Here is a 17,791-nt window from a genome sequence, read left to right as displayed (position 1 = left end):
ATTTAGCTCCAAGTTTAATATTTAGTTAGCGAGCTAAATATTTAACTCACAAACTAATTATATAGATCTAAACTATTATATTTAGTATGTAAACTTTGTATGTATTTTGAAGCTAATTAGCTTGAAGCTACATATCAGTTTGTTTAATATTTAGCTTCAAACTTAATATATTGAGATTAAATAGCTAATCTAGTTAGATTAAAGCTATTTGCATTTGGCTTTAATCTAAATTTTGAGAAGGCATGCTAAATGTTGTGTTTGCTAACTAAATATTTAGCAATGACAAAAATGTAACATGATCAACAACTGACGTGAGTTCGGAGTTTATGTGGAGGTTAGCAAGACAAACTTTTTCTTCGGTTGTCCACTTATAAATTTTCTTCAAACTAAACATTTTATTTGAAGCTAAATATTTAGTTAGCATACTAAACATTTAGCTTGCTAACTTGTAGCTAAATATTTTTTTGGGAACTAAATATGTAGACTTTAAGCTTGTTATTAAATATTTAGCACTTGATAGATAGTTGGTTGGTAATTTCTGGTTTTGTAAACAAAATACTTAACTTTCTAATTGACATAAATATAAACTAATGAACATCATGGTTAAAATATAAGTATTTTTTTTTGTCTTAAGACAGGTTAAATAACCCAAAGGAGACAAATAATTTCACTGTTGTCATTTTGAAAAACTGCTTACATCTGTGTACTTACTGTACCTGTAAATAAAATAAAGCTAAAAGATTAAATGAACAAAGAGATCGCGAAATGAATCTAAAACACTTCACTTCCCAGCATGCCTTGTCGCCAGGGCGAGTGTATGACGTCATAGCGACTATAAATACATCTGCAGGAAAGAATTTCCTCCTCCATTGTTACATTGTAACAAGCGGGGCCGGGGCGGAGAGGGGAAAAAGCGTCTTCTCGTTAGAAAATCTCCAACAATCTGACACCAAACGAAACAAACCAATGCGCGTCTTTTTTTTCTCTCCTGTCTTGTTTTATTTAAAAAGCGAGAAGACAGCGAAGTGAGCCCAGCCGACCGAGCCCGGTCCCGGTGAGGAAACAGAAAGGGGGTTAAAAAAAAAAAAAAAACAAGAGAAAAGAAAGAAAAAAGCGATCAACGAGCACAAATGTCAGCGGATTTCTCCATTGTAATAATTTTCAGCCTCGTATTGGGAAGATAGCACATCCGGCTGTGTGCGTTGTTCATGCTGCACCGAAAAATGTTGGGAAATAACCCAATGACGCCCCTCTTTCTTCCTTTTTTCCTCTCGGCTGTCCTTTAAACACAGAGGTATGCCACATTTAAATAAAAGCAGTCGCTCCTGTCAGGCAACTGTAATCTTTCGGCGTGCAGAACAATGAGCGTGCAACCCATGTAACCTCATATAGCTAGCAAGAGACAGAGAAGTATTGCAAATTGACAATCAGCCAGATCACTTTGTTGCAGGGATATCGGTTGGTTTTTTTTGGGGAGGGGGTTTGCACATAAAAAGCGTCTCACTGCGCGATAAAAGATTGATGTGCAGCTCGGATTGGAAAGAAAGACGACCTCCGAGGCTGTTGGATTAAGGGTCCCTCTTTCTGCCCCAGGTAAGGAGGTCTAGTGTCTCTTAAATGTGGGCTTTGTGGTGTGTGTGTGTGTGTGTGAGAAAGGCAGAGAGGGAGTGGAAAAAAAGGGGGGAGGATGAGTGGGGGGGGGGGGGGGGGGGGGGGGGTTAAATGGTGATAGGGAGGACCGAGCATTTGCCTGTTATAGACTGATAGTGTTCAGGGTTTTACAATGCATTTCAACCCACATCAAGTCCACTCTGCAAGTCATGGTTAGACTGAAACACACAGCAGCTGCAGCAGCTTCGGTGGAAGAAACTACACGTCTGATGTTAATAAAATTCACCTCTTATCGTTTTGCATGAATGTGTGCATAGGTAGGTAGCAGAGCTGCACAATTTGTTGGCTTTCTGTGCAATAATGCAAAAAAAGAAAGCATGTAAAACCATTTAAACTGCTTGGGAGCATCATATTTGGTCACCTTGATGGACTGTTACTGTCCTTGATACACCTGATCTCAGTGGTTTAGATGTTAAAGCTCATAAGGAGAGAGGTGGAGACATTTTAGTCGTCGCTACATTTGAGGTGCATTAATATTTATTAATACTGTGCAGCCAGAACAGATCACAAACTGTGTTTTAAAGAATAGGCCTGTCACGGTAACAAGCCAGGCGATAAATTGGCCCCAGAAGTTATTGCGATAAATAATAATATCGTTTTGAGACCATTTTCAAGTAATTTAATGGTAATGATGGCAAAATAATGTAAGAACACATTCTCAAAGATCAATAAATTCTATTCTAACGCTTGAGTGGGAAGACATTTTAAATATCTGAAATAAATAAGCAAAACAACAGAAACAACAAATAAAATAAATGATGATGTCTCTGTGAACGAAAGGGCGAGATTCGACCAAAGCACCAGACTGAAGACTTTATCCATCCAGTTTTTAGGAGAAAGAGAGAGATTAGGGTTAAAATAAACTCAAATTATTGAGTTCATTTTAATTCATCATGCGGTTAATTGATTTGTTGCTTACACGCACTAGAAGTCGTAGATTTACATCTATTCAGCGATGCTAACATCCCACCAAAGCACAGTTTTACCATTTCTTGTAAATATTCTTTTATGCACAGATGTGCAGTCACATTTTTTAAAATTAGTACACATTTTTCTAGTATAGGTATGCTATTTCTTACAAGTGCATTGTGTTTTTTATGCTGTAAATTTGCCCTAAATGTCTAGTCTCTTATTCTTACTGTCTATTTTAATATTTTCATCTTCATGTGAATCTAAACACTTCAACTTGCCTGTCACTTTGTTGCTGATGCGCCAGAGGGGCAATAAATGTTATTCTATTCTTTTCTATTCAATTATATCTCAATACATGAGCTACAAACATGCACACTAGACTTACCACTTGATTAAATTCAAGTTTATTTTACCTAGAACAGCACAGTAGACAATGTTAAAAACAAAGCAATCATTGTTTAGTACGCATAGCTAAGGCTAATTTGAAAAACTCACTTTGATTCACTGTTTTAATAAATTTTAATTTGATTTAGTTGAAATCAGTGCAATATAGCAAGCCTCATTTTAACTGAATGTGAATAAATATTCAGGTTGTGTTAAAAAAATCAGGTAAAAAATTACATTTTTACATCTTGTGAACAATAAAAGTTGAGATAAACTTGCACAGAGGCTTATTTATTGATGCTCAAAAAAGAAAAAAAGGTTAAGTTAATAACATTTGCGGGACACAATAAGGAAGAATCTCATTGTTAAAATGATATTTATGACAACAAATAGACAAAAATCTGAGAAAAATCTGCACTTAAAACTGAGGTTAATTTTGTAGAAACATTTTGGAAATTTCTGAGTTTGGAAAGTCAAAAATTTGCTAGACAAAAACTAGAAAATATTCCAATTAATTTAGGAAATTTTCTAGAAAAAATGTAGAAACTTCTGAGTTTGGAAAATTTAAAATTTGCTACACAAAAACTAAGAAATGTTGAGAATAATGTAAGACATCTTCTACGCTCTAAATGTGGAAATTTCTGAGACTCAAAAGTAAAAAATGTTAAACTCTTGGACATTTCATGAGTTTCAAAAGTTGTGACAATCAAAATTCTTATAAGAAATGGTTAACAATAAACATAAGAAATGTATGTTCTTAAGTTTATTATTTAGGGATGTGAAAATGCTTACACCACTATCTGGAAGCATTTTTAAAGGGGGTCTCAAGCTAAATTGCCCCCTTCCCTGTCAACATGGTAAAAATCAATCAATCAAGTTTTTTGTATCGCACATTTCAGCAACAAGCCAGTGTTACATAATAAAAACACAAAAATACAAAGTCATAGAAAACACCACACAGCCAACAATTAAAACATGACATTTTGCCAAGAGCCATAAAAATATATGTATCATTGCAACCTGAGAGAATTTAATACTAAAGTTGATTTCTGAGTCACAGCTTCTGATTTGGCAGTAATTCAAGGAACTACTTCACTTTCATCGCAAGATGAAAATCTAAAATGTTGCATCAGTCCATCTATCTATTCATCCATCTATCTATTCATCCATCTATCTATTCATCCATCTGTCCTTCATCTAACCACTTAATCTGTTTATTCATCTGAATGTCTGTCTGTCCAGCCGTCCTTCAGTTTATGTGCATACATGCAGAGCTTTGGCTAAGACATCACTAATGCAGTAACTGGGATTTCTTACATGGCTGCATTAAGTTTGTGGTTTTGTCTACAGACAAAGCGTCGTGTTTTCATTCGGTTCTGTGCCACAGCTTAAGGTGCTTCCGTTCACTTCCATTAAAGCTGCAGATGTGATAAATTTCACCTTGTGGCTGTCTGAAAGGGAGTCAGGTGGGTTAACGCCATAGAGACCGCTCGCTTCAAGGCTCTTCGCATGAACTACGCTTGCCCAGTTGCCATGGTTACAGCTCTACACTTGATAATTTCAGAATGGGATTTAATGTGCGATGTTCAGGATGGAGGCAGACAGATGAAATGATGGAGGTGGAATACAGATGAAAGGAGGCAGATGTGTTGTTTGTTTCCATATCGTCAGAGCAGAAACAGACCAAACATTTAGTCCTAAAACATGCAGAAAAAGTTCCCTTATTAACGGATTTAGCATGAATTTAAACATAGTGGCTTCTGTTGCCCTGACTGTGCCCTCAGATAGCAGGTTTCCATGGAGGCAGGTCCGTCCCTTAGTCTCAAACGAAGATATGAAGAGGTGGACAGCGGCTCTCTGTTCTCTACACCTAAGGACTCGGACGATGACATCTCCAGCAGTGACAGCGCAGACAGCTGTGACAGCCTCAACCCACCTTCCAGCACCTCGTTCACTCGTAAGCAACAGCAGAGCAGATGTGGAAAAGAGAAAAAGAAACACCAACACACCTGGGGCACAACAGAGATATTTAAGGGGGAACTATTATGCAAAATTTACATTTTGTACGACTTTTTGCTTCCCTTTGCAGGGCCCTAGGGTTATAATAGTTTTGTTTTGGTTTTTTTATTCTAGTTTATATTTTGTTTTGTTGTGACTTTGAAGAATAGCATCTTCTGATTATGGCTGAATATGAATGATTAGTGGTCTGATTTTTTTGTGTGATAATAACAGCTCTGATGTTGCTGCTGAAGTTAATTGTAGTGTGTCTGCGCATCCTACAGACATACTACATGTCTAAAACATGTCTAAAACATGAGTTTTAGACACACTCGTGTCTAAAAATGTGTTCATCATAGGTCTTAAATTTGCTATGGCAGGGCTATTTAGTCTTGCACAGGTAACTAGAAATACACCTGTGCTAGCTAGCAAGGGTATATTAGCAGCTATATATACTGTATATATATATAAATTAGTTTTTAGAGTGTGTTTGCTAGTTTTTATTAATTAAATATTGTTTCGTTTTAGTTTAATTTTTATTAATTAGAGTCATACTTTCATTAATCTTTAGGTCCAAAGGTATTGTTTGTGATTTTGTATACATCAGTTAGGTAATGAATACCTAATTTTCAGCAGAAAATATTATTTTCAAAAAAATTATTCGATTATTGCTCCTTTTTTTTATCTGAACTTCTTCTGTCGTCATTTTGCATTTTTTTGCCATAATTTGGCGATAGCTGATGTAAACTGCTTGTGTGAAGGAAAAAAAACATTTTCACATCAGAAGGCTAATAAATAGATTCATAAACACAAAAACGAATGCTATTATGTCTGCAATTTCAGTATGTTTCAGTAAATGTTATAAACACACGATATAGATGTAGTTAGTTGTAATTTTCCACATTAATTACCATTTGTATTTATTTCAGTTGTTGATGCATCAGTGGTTTAATACATCCCATCTCAAATAAATGGGCTATAGTGTTATAATTTTACAGTACTTGGACATTGTTTATATTCATAAAAATTTAAAAAATATTAACACAACTCATCTGATTTGGGCGTTTGAGTTTTATATAGAGTACAATGTTTTCAAAATGTTTTCAAAATATTCGTTGATTGGAAAAAAAAATTAAAAATTGCTTCTAAAAACACCACAAAAAAAACTTATTACCAGCTGTTTTTTTTGGTAATAAGTTTATCTTTTTTGGTTTCTGTAAAATGATCAAAACAGTTAAGTTGCATTTGACAGGCACTGTGCCGTTACCTAGCAACGACAGCCAAGCTACGCCCCGTTACCTAGCAACCCAGGCAGAGTTCCAGCATGTTTGGTCTATGGATTTCTGCTGGAAAAGAAAAGAGTTTTGTTGTCGACTTACTCTGCTTTTCAAACATGTACAGTTGTATGTTTGCAGCCATTTGCAGCCAACACAACTGTAAACATTGTGTTGGGGGGCCATGACCAACAGCAGCTAATTTGGATTTAAAGTGACAGTAGCCCTAAAACTGCTCAAAATATTCAGAACTGACCAGACTAAAAAACTATTTAAGAATGATTTTGAGCAAAAAAAATAATAATCATGTTTTGTATAACCCATATACCTATCATAGCCTATTTAAGGAAGCACAATAGGTCTGTCGTAGGGACAGATACAGGAAATCCTTCCTGCCACATGCCATCTCACTGTACAATAAAAGCTAAATCATTGTTCTGCACTAATCAGGCCAATTTTGCACAACTGCACTGTGGCACACTTGCTGTACATATATTTACATATACATACTGTTTCTGCATTTTTGAATCTTTGCAAGGTCTGCTCTAAGCTGCTTTTTATATTGACAGCATGTTATATTTTATTTTTATCTTGTCTACAATTGCTACTCAGTGGTGGTTGTTGTGTGTCTTGTCTCTATGCTGCTGTAACTGCGAAATAATTTCCCTGCTGGGATGAATAAAGTAATTCTATTCTATTCTATATTCTAAATGAAACGCTCAGCTCTAACTCTTTGTTTCTCTGTCACCAGCCACCTCCATCCTCAGACAGCACAAGCCGTCGCCGGGGGGGAAGCGGGTTCGCTTCGATGTGGTGACGGTGTACTACTTCCCCCGGCGACAGGGCTTCACCAGCGTGCCCAGCCAGGGGGGCAGCTCCCTGGGCATGGCGCGTCACCACTCCTCCATCAGACACTACACGCTGGGCGAGTTCGCACGCGAACAGGAAAGCAGCCACAGACACACGCTGCGCCAGCACCTGCGTCAGGAGAAGCTCAACACTCGCAAGATGAAGGTACAAGATGAAGAGTCTGTGACGGACGCTCTCATAACCGTTTATGATAAGATTATTAACCAACAGGCAAAACATTATGACCACTAACAGGTAAACTGACTCTAACTTCATGATAACGCTGTTAAAAAGTAATCGCCCCTTAAAGATGTCTTTTTATTTCTTTTTTCCACATTTCAATGTTTTTTCATCATGCAAATTTAAATGCATAAAAAATACTAGAAAATCTGAATAAAAATGGTCAGAATTCAATAAATTAAATAAAAATCTAGAAATATCTGTGAAATTAAAAAAATATTTTTTAAAAATCTAATATTATTTAACTATTTTCATAATTTATGAAATACCTAACTAAAAAAAATAATGTGAAAATGATTATATTTACAAGCACTTATATCAATGTCCTTATTTATTTCAGTGGTTTAAATAAGGACAATATGAATAGTAAGAAATTATTTTAAAAATACTGAAATAAATGCACATATCTCAGTACATTTATTGATCTCAAGTTTCAATTAATAATTTTACAGCTTGCTATTTCTTTATGTATTTACAAAAATATTTAAAAGTTACATTTTCATTTATGTTTCTCACATACATAAATATCTTTAAAAAAAATTAGGGTAACTGGAAAAATATTTTCAAGAATTTAAATGTTTTTTTTTATTTATTTGTTTTTTTCTTTAAACAAAAAACTGGAATACTGATTCATACTTTATTTTTTTTGCACCATAGCGCTGGAAACATTTAATCTTCTCAGTTTGCCTTTGATGAGGCTTGTTTTTCTGAATAATTTAATATTTTCTGACATTTGTGGAGAAACACTGATTCACTGATTTTTGCCACATTTTGAACCAAATATCTCCAGATTAATATTTATTTGCAGAATATTGCAATAACTTTAATAATGCAGCGTCTTTCTTTGGATACCCTCTAGATTATTCTCAAATTTATTTTGGTTTTTGTATTATTTAAAGAGTTTTTTGCTACTATTTTTCTCTCCCTGTTTAAAATTCAGCTGCATAACCACAGGAGTGGAGAAACTTTTCACCTGCATTACTCACTAACGTTGCATGTGATGTCATCAGCTCGGTTGCTGCAGGCTAAACCATAACACAAGCTCTCAAAAGGGCGGACGGCCTCTGGGGATTTCAGAAACTCATTCGACCTTATTTGTATTGCAACAGTGTATTTTGTATTTTTACCTCAAAAATTCATTAAACAATTCCATTCACACATTTAAAATAGCAGCATAAATGTTTTGGCTTAATTCTATCCCTAAATCAATTGTTTTTTTTAAATAGTTGTAGATTAGAAGTGTTGACATTTGTGTATATTGAGTTGGCAAAATGCAAATGTGTTCATATTATAACATATTATAAAAAGAGAGAGAGAAGAAATAAAAAGCAGTAAATATTTAAAAATGTGATTTATTTATTTATATTCATGAAATGCATCACAAATGAGAAGTTCTGTTTATTTTTAATCCATAAATTTATCAACTAACTGAATTCACTTTGATGCTCATTTTTGATTGAAATAAGAGAAAGGCATATTCTTTGATCCATAAATATAAATATTATTTCATATCCTTCATTTTTTTATTGAAGGAAATTAAAATTATTTTTTATTTAACATTTTTATTGTTAAACCTTTATTTATTTATGCAAGATGTCTCTTTGAAATTGATTTAAGAGAAAAACATGTTCTGATAAAACAAATAAAAAAATTATACAAACCCAGCAGCGAAACAAGTATTTAAGAATTAAATAAGCTAATAAAAATATGATTTAAAAACAAAAAACGTTTCATAAAAAGATTTCTCTTTTGGTCTTAAAAGAAATTTGAATTGTCCCAAAGGAATAAAAGTTTCTGCGTTATAAAGCAGAAACGGGAGTTCTTTAGCCTGATCTCCAAATAAAAGTAACCTTGTTAAGTTTGTCACTTTAGTAAAAGATGTGCTTTTACGATGCTGTTGGGATTTTCCTTCTAGTGGAAATCAATTGCGACTGAAGCTGAGCTCGAGAGAGGACAGCGGTCTCTTCATGGCTCTACTTTCCCTCCCACAGCTGACGAGGAACGGCACGGTGGAGTGCGCTCAGGCAGACCTGCTAACTCTGGAGGACGTCTCCGACGAGGACCTTGACGTGGACGGCGTCGAGGTGGACGACTGTTTCTTCCTCCAGCCTCTGCCGACGAAGCGCCGCCGAGCCCTGCTGCGAGCCTCCGGGATCGCGCGCATTGACGCGCGGGAGAAAACCGAACTGAGAGCCATCCGTCTCTCCAGGGAGGAATGTGGCTGTGACTGCCGCTTGTTCTGCGACCCTCGCCACTGCGGCTGCAGCCAGGCCGGCATTAAGTGCCAGGTAAGGCCTGGAAGACTTGCTAAAAGGAAGGAGAATCTGCCAAATCCGATGCAAAATTCACATTTTGCACGTTTTTATACTTCTGTTTGTGTTTAAAAATGAAATACACCCAGCGGTTTTTGGCAATAGGTTTGAGTTATTTGGTGTCTGGAAAGTGAGGCGTTACAAAACGACTACCCCAGCCAAGCAACCTAGCAACCCAAGCAGATCTCCAGCCCATTTTGTCAGCTGGTGTTACTGCTGTATGCACTATACAATGGCTGCTGGAAAAGACAAATGTGTTGTCGTTGACTTACCTTCCAGAAACCATTTTCAGGAGGCTCTACTAATGCTTTTCAAAGAGGTACATTTGCTTGTAGGCCTTTCCAGTAAGAGAATATATATAAAGCAAGATTCAATCGAGTTTATTTGAAATCATAAACTTCATAAAAACATAATACAATTAACAGTTGTGAAAACAATTAACAGACATTGTATTTTGTGAAATATTATTGTTGAAATCATAAAAAAACATCAAATATGTTGGTCAGTGTTTTATTTATTATGGTTCAAAAGCAACTCTAAACAGGTGTGTTTTTTGATTTAAAGGAACTCAGCAGTTTTGCAGTGTAAATCTTGAGATTAGGGGCGTGGCCAGCAGCAGCTTATTTGGATTTAAAGAGACAGCAGCTCTTTCTGGAAGTAGATCAAAATAGGCAGAACTGAGCAAGCTAAAATCTGATTTTCTAAGAATAATTGTGTGCAAAAAAAAATTTATGAACATGTTTTATGTGGACAGACCAATCCTAACCTGTTCAAGTTAAGTATAAGTTTCTGGGGTGAAGTGTTGAGAAGGGTGTGTTTTGTTCTTCAGGTGGATCGCATGTCTTTTCCATGCGGCTGCTCCAGGGATGGCTGCGGCAACGCTGTGGGTCGCATCGAGTTCAACCCCCTGCGTGTCCGAACACACTACCTGCACACCATAATGAAGCTGGACGTGGAGAAGAGGACGACGCCCATAGCGGGACCCGGGGAGCCGTACACTGAAACCGACCCCTTCTCTTCGCCCTCCTCCACTTGCCCCACGTCCCCGACCTTGTCCTCCGGCATCGGCCTGGACTCGGAGCTGGAGGAGAGCGAGGTGCAGTCGGTGGAAGAGGTCCACGATCTCCTGGTAGAGCAGGATATCCTGGAGCGGGAAAACGAGACGGCCGTGCTGCACCTACAGAGCGCTGAGGAGCAGGAGAGATGGGAGAGGGAGGAGGCGGTGCAGCAGGAGCTGAGCTCTGCTGGGGTTGCGGGGTCACACCCTCTCTGCCTCCTGCCCGAGCAAGAAGAAGAAGCAGCTCAAGGTGTTGATCAGATCCTCCTGCAGGGACCTTTTCCGTCGGGCGCTACCGTCTTGTGCATCTCTGACTCCCAGGAGGAGAGTCCGTCGGAGCTCCTCAAAGACTCTCTGCTCTACTATCAGCTCAGCACCATCGAACCCGGCGCCTTCGAGACGCTGCCTGCAGCTGAGGGAGATGAGCAGGATGAGCCTTCGCAGGATGAGCCTTCGCAGAGCGCAGGTGGAACTGAGCTCACAGAGAAGAAGCAGGAAGCACTTGGAGATTTCCAAGGGGACGCACGTTACATCAAGGCCAGCGGACAGATTGTGGGCGACAGTTTGACCAACATGCACTTGTGCACAGATGTGGGGGAGGAGGCGGAGAAGAGTCCCTCAAGTCCTGATAACGTCCCAAAAGAGCAGAACCAGGAGGAGTCCGACTCGGAGAAAGAAGCAGATCCACTGCCTCCTGAAGTTTAGCATTAGCGTCTTTGCAGATATTTTGCACAATAGCTTCATCTAAGATGAGTAAATACTACATATTCCACATTTATCACTGCTATCCACCACATCTACAGGTGTCTTAGGCTACGTTCACACTGCAACCTGAAGTAGAGACGCAGAAAAAAAACGATTCTATTGAGAATCACAATTCACAGCTCTGGAAATCGATTTTAAGTTGTACGTTTTTGCCGCCCTGCATATTGCATTACGTGTCCTCTCATCCACCTAATGTATTTTTAATAATTCTTTGATATTTTTCTTATTTAAAAAAGCCAGGCAGCTAAGCTAACCTAATACTGGTAATTTAAGTTACATAATTTTATGCACAGACTTATTTTTGTTTAAATATAAACTGATGAAACTTGATACAGTATGGAAAATTATAGGATTGTTGAAAATAAATATTTTACTTGTTTATGCGCTTTACGTCTATCCAAGTTAAACAGAATTTCTATAATATTTAAATAGGAAAAATTAATTTCTGAATCAAAAATTGGAATTGAATTGCTAGACATTGAAAGATTTACATCTCTAGCTTAAAGTTTCTCAAATCTGATTTTTTCCCCCTTCTGATCTGACCTTTTTTTGACAGTCTGAATTATCAAATTTTTACACTTAGATATGTCTTCCTAAATCAGGTACATATCTAATCTATTCAAATGTGACCTACGCCTGTCCAGTGTAATTGATACTCGATTGATATTTGGAAGCAGGAAGAAAAACAACGGCATGGCGGACGATGATGCAGAGAGTAATCCATAAAGAGAAAGTTGGACAATTTTACCATTCATGTTGACTTTTGCAAACATTAGCTGCGTTTTCATTACAAATGTGTGTAAAACTTTGTTGATGTCTCGCTAAAGTCGATACAACACAATTTCACAATTGTTTCACTGTTTTCATTAAATAAGAAGTACAGTTAGAATCACTCAATAAGTTGTTAAAAAACATAATCCTGTTGTCTTCTAAGTCGTTTCTGCCAGTAGTGACATCCGACTGTTGATCATGTGACTTGTGTGACGCAAAAAACATGTTTCCTTTGCAATTTTGCAAAATACGCCAACTTTGATGCAGCCGAAAAAACCACCTAATCCAAGAACAAAATCTATTTTATCAAAAAATTTGAGGTTTTTTTCTAAATTGGCAAATTTATTTTCATAATTCCAGTTTGCACAGTTTTTAGATAAATGGCATTGAGCACGCTTGCTACTCCGCAATATTACCGTCGCATTCAGTTACAACTCGCGTGATGCAAAGAAAAGAGTTGCAATTTTTACAAATACACTAGTTTTGATGCAGCCAAAAAACTACTTCATCTTAGCACAAAAAGTTTTTCTTATTGAGTTGTTTTCTAAATTGGCAAATTTATTGTCATAATTCCAGTTTGCGCAACATTTAGGTAAATATAAATGCAACTAGTGAGCGCACTCGCTACTACTGCGTCCTCTACTGCGCATGCCGGACACTGTCAGGCCGTTTGTAGTTCACGCAGGAAATCGCACACAAGTCGCATGTATTTGGAAATGTGAACAACAACAAAATGTCATTAAAAAAATCTGATTTGAGTATTAAGGCCTGCAGTGTGAACGTAGCTTTCTAGTGAGTAACATTAAGTTTTTAAGAGCGTCAGAAAACAGGTGCAGAGATGCTGGAAGCACATTAAGATCACTCCCGGGGCGCAGCGAGAGAATGCAGTTACATAAAATCAACCTTAGAGGGGATTCTGCTGGGGGTGATGAATGCGGCCTTATTTGGAAACCATTCACTCAGCTACAGAAACACAAGAGTGCAAATGCTGACTGAAGCCATTTTGTTGGCTTGATGTATAAAGCTATCAACGCTGAACACAAACTGCTAATTGTGTGCAAGATGCCGGCGTACCTGCTGGCTCTTTTTCCGTCATCGCAAACCTGATGCTGTAGTCGAGCCAAATGAAGGCGTCTGATCGCTCCCTCTGCTAACTACACCGAATAATCCTGGAAATACTTGTTTTCTTTTCGCGTACTGTACACGCAGCATTCGCAACATGCTGGAGAGCTGCTGGTTTTTTTTGGTCTGTGTGCACATTGTGAAGTGAAAGCAGCACCAGCTCCGCCACTTGGAGATATGAAGGAAGAACCAAGACGGCGGCGGATTAGCACTGGCCTTAGTTGTTACTATCGCTTACTTTCGGACTGCTGGCACAATTGCAGTCAAAGGGACAAGACGAAAAGGTCACTTATAGCTAATTTACTGACATTATTTCTTGAATTAATGTGTCTTTTGTGAATTAGATGCTGTTCAGTCTTTGCAGTCTGTTTGGGAATGAAAGGAAACGTTTTTTCTTTCACAGTGCCACATTGTTACTCCATAATCAGTCATATGTTGTGATAAAATGCCAGAACAGAACTTCTTAGTCAATTCAATGCTTGTTTTTTGTGTAAAGATGTGCCGATTATAAATCGAGCCAAATTAGAGTGCCTTGGAAACTAATTTGTTCCCCTGCAACCTTTAAAAAAAAAAATTCACGTTACAACCACAAATTTAAGCCAATTTAATTGGGGTTTCGTGTGATGGACTAACAAATATTAGTGCATATTTGCAAAATTGAAGAAAAAACAAAAGAGACCATTTTTAGGATTCCTTTTACAGATATGAATCTGAAAAGTGTGGAGTGCTTTTGTATTTTCTGACTGAAATTATAACAAGCTCAGATTGGACGGAGAACACTTGCCCCAGATTCTCAGTAGGAATAAGGTCTGGACTTTGACTAGGCCATTCTAACACATCAATTTGCTGTAAATGTAAGCATTCTACTGAATCACTGGTTGAATATTTAAGGTCATAATCCCACTGGAAAGTAAACCTCCATCTTAATCTGAATTATTTTGCAGCATTTATTATTTTTTCTCATGATTGTCCTGTATTTGTCTCCATATATTTTTTCATCAACACTAACAAGCTTATTTTTTTAGGACTACCTCCTTCTATAGTTGTTCACGAGATGTAAAGGGAAAACTCAGATTGCAGTTTTGAGTTTTGCATGTAATTTTGATTTAAACTGAACACACACCACTGGTTTTTGGTAAATGGTAACTGGCCTGTACTTATACAGTGTTTTATCAAGTTTGGATGACCTGAAAACGCTTCTCACTACATTCAGCAATTCACATGCTGATGGTGGTAAGCTACATTTTGTCTGTTGTCTTCCTTGGTCTTCATGATGCTGTTTGTTTAATAATGTCCTCCAACACACCTCTAACCATATTTAATATGGTTAAATATATATTTAATTGGCTGCAACTCATGATTATTTTAATAATTGATTATTCTTACAACTTCTGTGATGATTAATCAATTAATCGCGTAAAAAAATGACACATTCTACAGATTTTTCATTTAAACATTTAAGTAGGGCTGTGACGATTCGTCAAACGATTCGAGTACCATGATTGTTAATATTCCTCACGGCAAATTATCTGCCTTCGTTAAAATATGTTTTAATATTTAGCACCATGATGATTATTTGTGTTGCGCAATGCTCTGTTGTTGATGAGTGCTAAGCGCTATTAGCATAACAAAGGGTGACCTGCTGTTTTCTTATTTTTATTATTAAATTTAATATAATTTCTAATTTTTTGTAATTTTTGTCCCAGTTGACTTCAAAAGTGAGCTATTATTGTTACAGCTTAACAAAACGAGCTCAGAAAATCTACAGAAAAGTAATTTAGAGATGCATGGATATGAAAAATTTGGCTAATATTGATGTCGAATATTAACACCACTGTTATGGCAGTATCTACAAATATTTGTTTTATTTGTTAAAATTTTCTGTATGATTACTCGATTACTAAAATAATAATTTTACAGCAGCCCTACACTTGATACTTTTTATATACAATGTCAAATACACATTAAAGTATAAATATAAGGAAATAATTCAATCCCTGTTTAAAATAAGAAAATAAGCATTTTATAGCCTAGGAGGCAATAAAAGAACATTTTTTTTGTGAATCTGAAACTATGCCACTATGGCTAAAACAAACTAACATCTTAAAGTGTTTTTATCTTAAATGTAAAATGTAAATATTTTTCATGCAGTTAATTAGTGCTCTAAATTTTTCAGCAAACAGCCTTTTTTGAGTCTATATATACTCTAAATGACGATTAATCGTATGTACTAAATTAGTTGACGATAATTGAATTAATCAATTAATTGTTTCAGAAGTCATTAGTTGATTTCTGAAGCCAGTTGGTAGCACTGGATTTTATTTAGGGGTATCAGTGTGAATTCAAAATCATGTAACATGACAAAATACGAAAACGTTCAAGGGGCATAAATACGTTTACAAGGCACTTCAAAAATAATAAACAAGCATTTGAGTTCATTGCAATCTGCAGCATGTGCAGCTAAAAGTACTTACACCAATCAATGTGATGTTAATAATTTATGAATCAGACTTACTGCTTGATTTTGTGTGTGTGAAATGTGTTTGTGTATTAACCTACTTCACTGTCGTACGTCCATGTCGGTGAGAAAGTTGTGTTTAAATCTGTGTGCATGCATGCGTGGATGCTATTTAGACTGTATTAGACCTGGAACTTTAGTAAGAATGCGTATTTTAAACCTAAAAGGTGCTGATGTTATAGATTTACAACTTACACTTGTGAACCGTTAGGAGGAATGATTTCATGGAGATGTTTCTCGCTGATTGACCCTGAACTAAAAGTACTGGAAAGCTTCCTGTAGAAATGCAATAGCTCCTGTACTGCAAATTCTAAATGTGCTGACGGTAAGATGGGGCGTTTTTTTTTTTGTCACCAAGTGTGTAAACGCAGTCGTGTAACTTTATTTTTATTTTTTGGGTTTCTTGAAGCTCTGTCTGAAGAACACGGAGCTGCGGAAGTGAGCCGGCAGCTCTTACACAAAATCTGTCCTTTGTTCTGGTGCCTGAAATTCCCACAGTTGCTTTGGGCAACGGCTCGCCTAACACAGGATGTGCTGCTGTGTATAAGTTGTCTGATGTGTTTCTTTAGCCTTCTGTATTGTCTTTATATAATCCTGTATAAGTGCTGCAACAAGGCAGTGGTTTCAGACCTAATTAAACGATGCCGTCATCCATCAGTCTTTTAACAAAGCAGTCTCCTGTAGTTATGAGGCTGCAGATTTATCGTGGCTCTTCTGTGCTCGCGTGACTTGCCTTGACATGATACCATGTTTGAAGTAATGATGATTGCAGGCTGAGTATTGTTGAGCTTTTGTCTTTGGCTTTCTGCTAATAGATTTAGGTTTGCGACCACTGTACCAAATTAACTCTAGCGCTCTCTGTGTTTGTGTGTTTAACTGTATGAAAGGGGTGAGCGATTGTTGAGAAGACTGATGACTTCACCTAAAAGCTGTGAGAACGGGACTCTCATGCTACTTGTTGACTAAAATGGAAAAACAAAAGTTTTTATACAAAAATAAAAACAATAAAGTACTTCATTCAGGAGTTGTGTTTTATTCTGTGCATGATTCCCTTATGTTTTTTTTTTTACAGATTACAAGGTTGAAATTCCATGGAGATTCTGTAAATTTACAGTGTACATTAACAGTGTTAATCCACTTGAATTGGAGAAAGCCCAGAGCTGTGACGTGAGATTATAATCGCGCAGAATTCAACCAGAAATACAACAAAAAAGTCACATACATAAAAGTCAAAAACAAGTTATCAAGTGAAATATGTCACCCCCAGCAAACGTAACTTGACGGATGACTGTTAGCAATCCGAGCATTTCAGCTCCAGTATGTTTTTTACATCTTTGTTGTTTAACAAATCTGTCACCAAGTCTTGACACTGTTTATGAGACAGATCATCTATGAAAATATCGATCTTCTTGAAATTCGATACCAAAAACAACCAATCAAGAGTCATAAGGAGGGCCTTGGCTATCAATGCTGCTATGTGCTAATGGCTGAGGAATAACCGTTACAGGGAAACGGTTTATCCGCCGTCATTGGCGGTCATGCTAACTAGCCTTAGCATTCACAACATGGTACGCTAGCTGTAGCGTACCAGACAGTAATGTGGGAAGACGGAGGAGTTGGATTTTTTCCTAGAATATTTGTCTCATGCCGTGCTGTAGTTACATGGTGACAGTTTCAACAAATATGTAAAATATTTTTTGTATATATAAGTTACATAACTGCGACTTTAAGATGTTTCTTGTAGTTGATCTCCAGGTTTGCACACGGCTCACTCGGCATTACTGGAACTAAATCCTTAACGTTTCTTGGCTACTGCGTGACAAGTCAAGGCTTCAAACCCCCTACCTATTTGTTTTATTATTAAGATTGAGTGAGCTCATATTCAGACCAGTCTGTGAACTAAAGCTGCATTTTTTTC

The 17,791-nt window shown here is 37.0% G+C and overlaps 1 protein-coding gene across 1 annotated transcript; it reads left to right on the top strand.

Annotated features, from left to right (window-relative positions):
* The first annotated feature begins 862 nt into the window (after positions 1–862).
* Positions 863–16,897, top strand: csrnp2 (cysteine-serine-rich nuclear protein 2). Its single transcript, XM_028011060.1, has 5 exons — positions 863–1,593; positions 4,752–4,924; positions 6,991–7,253; positions 9,320–9,616; positions 10,470–16,897. The coding sequence occupies exons 2-5, from the start codon at positions 4,765–4,767 to the stop codon at positions 11,400–11,402; spliced, it is 1,653 nt and encodes a 550-aa protein (XP_027866861.1). The 5' UTR covers positions 863–1,593; positions 4,752–4,764; the 3' UTR covers positions 11,403–16,897.
* Positions 16,898–17,791: the final 894 nt, after the last annotated feature.

The sequence above is a fragment of the Xiphophorus couchianus genome, chromosome 24 (assembly GCF_001444195.1).
Source record: "Xiphophorus couchianus chromosome 24, X_couchianus-1.0, whole genome shotgun sequence".
Lineage (NCBI taxonomy): Eukaryota > Metazoa > Chordata > Actinopteri > Cyprinodontiformes > Poeciliidae > Xiphophorus > Xiphophorus couchianus.
Note: the sequence above shows the minus strand (reverse complement) of the source record. Positions and strands in the feature narration are given on the sequence as shown.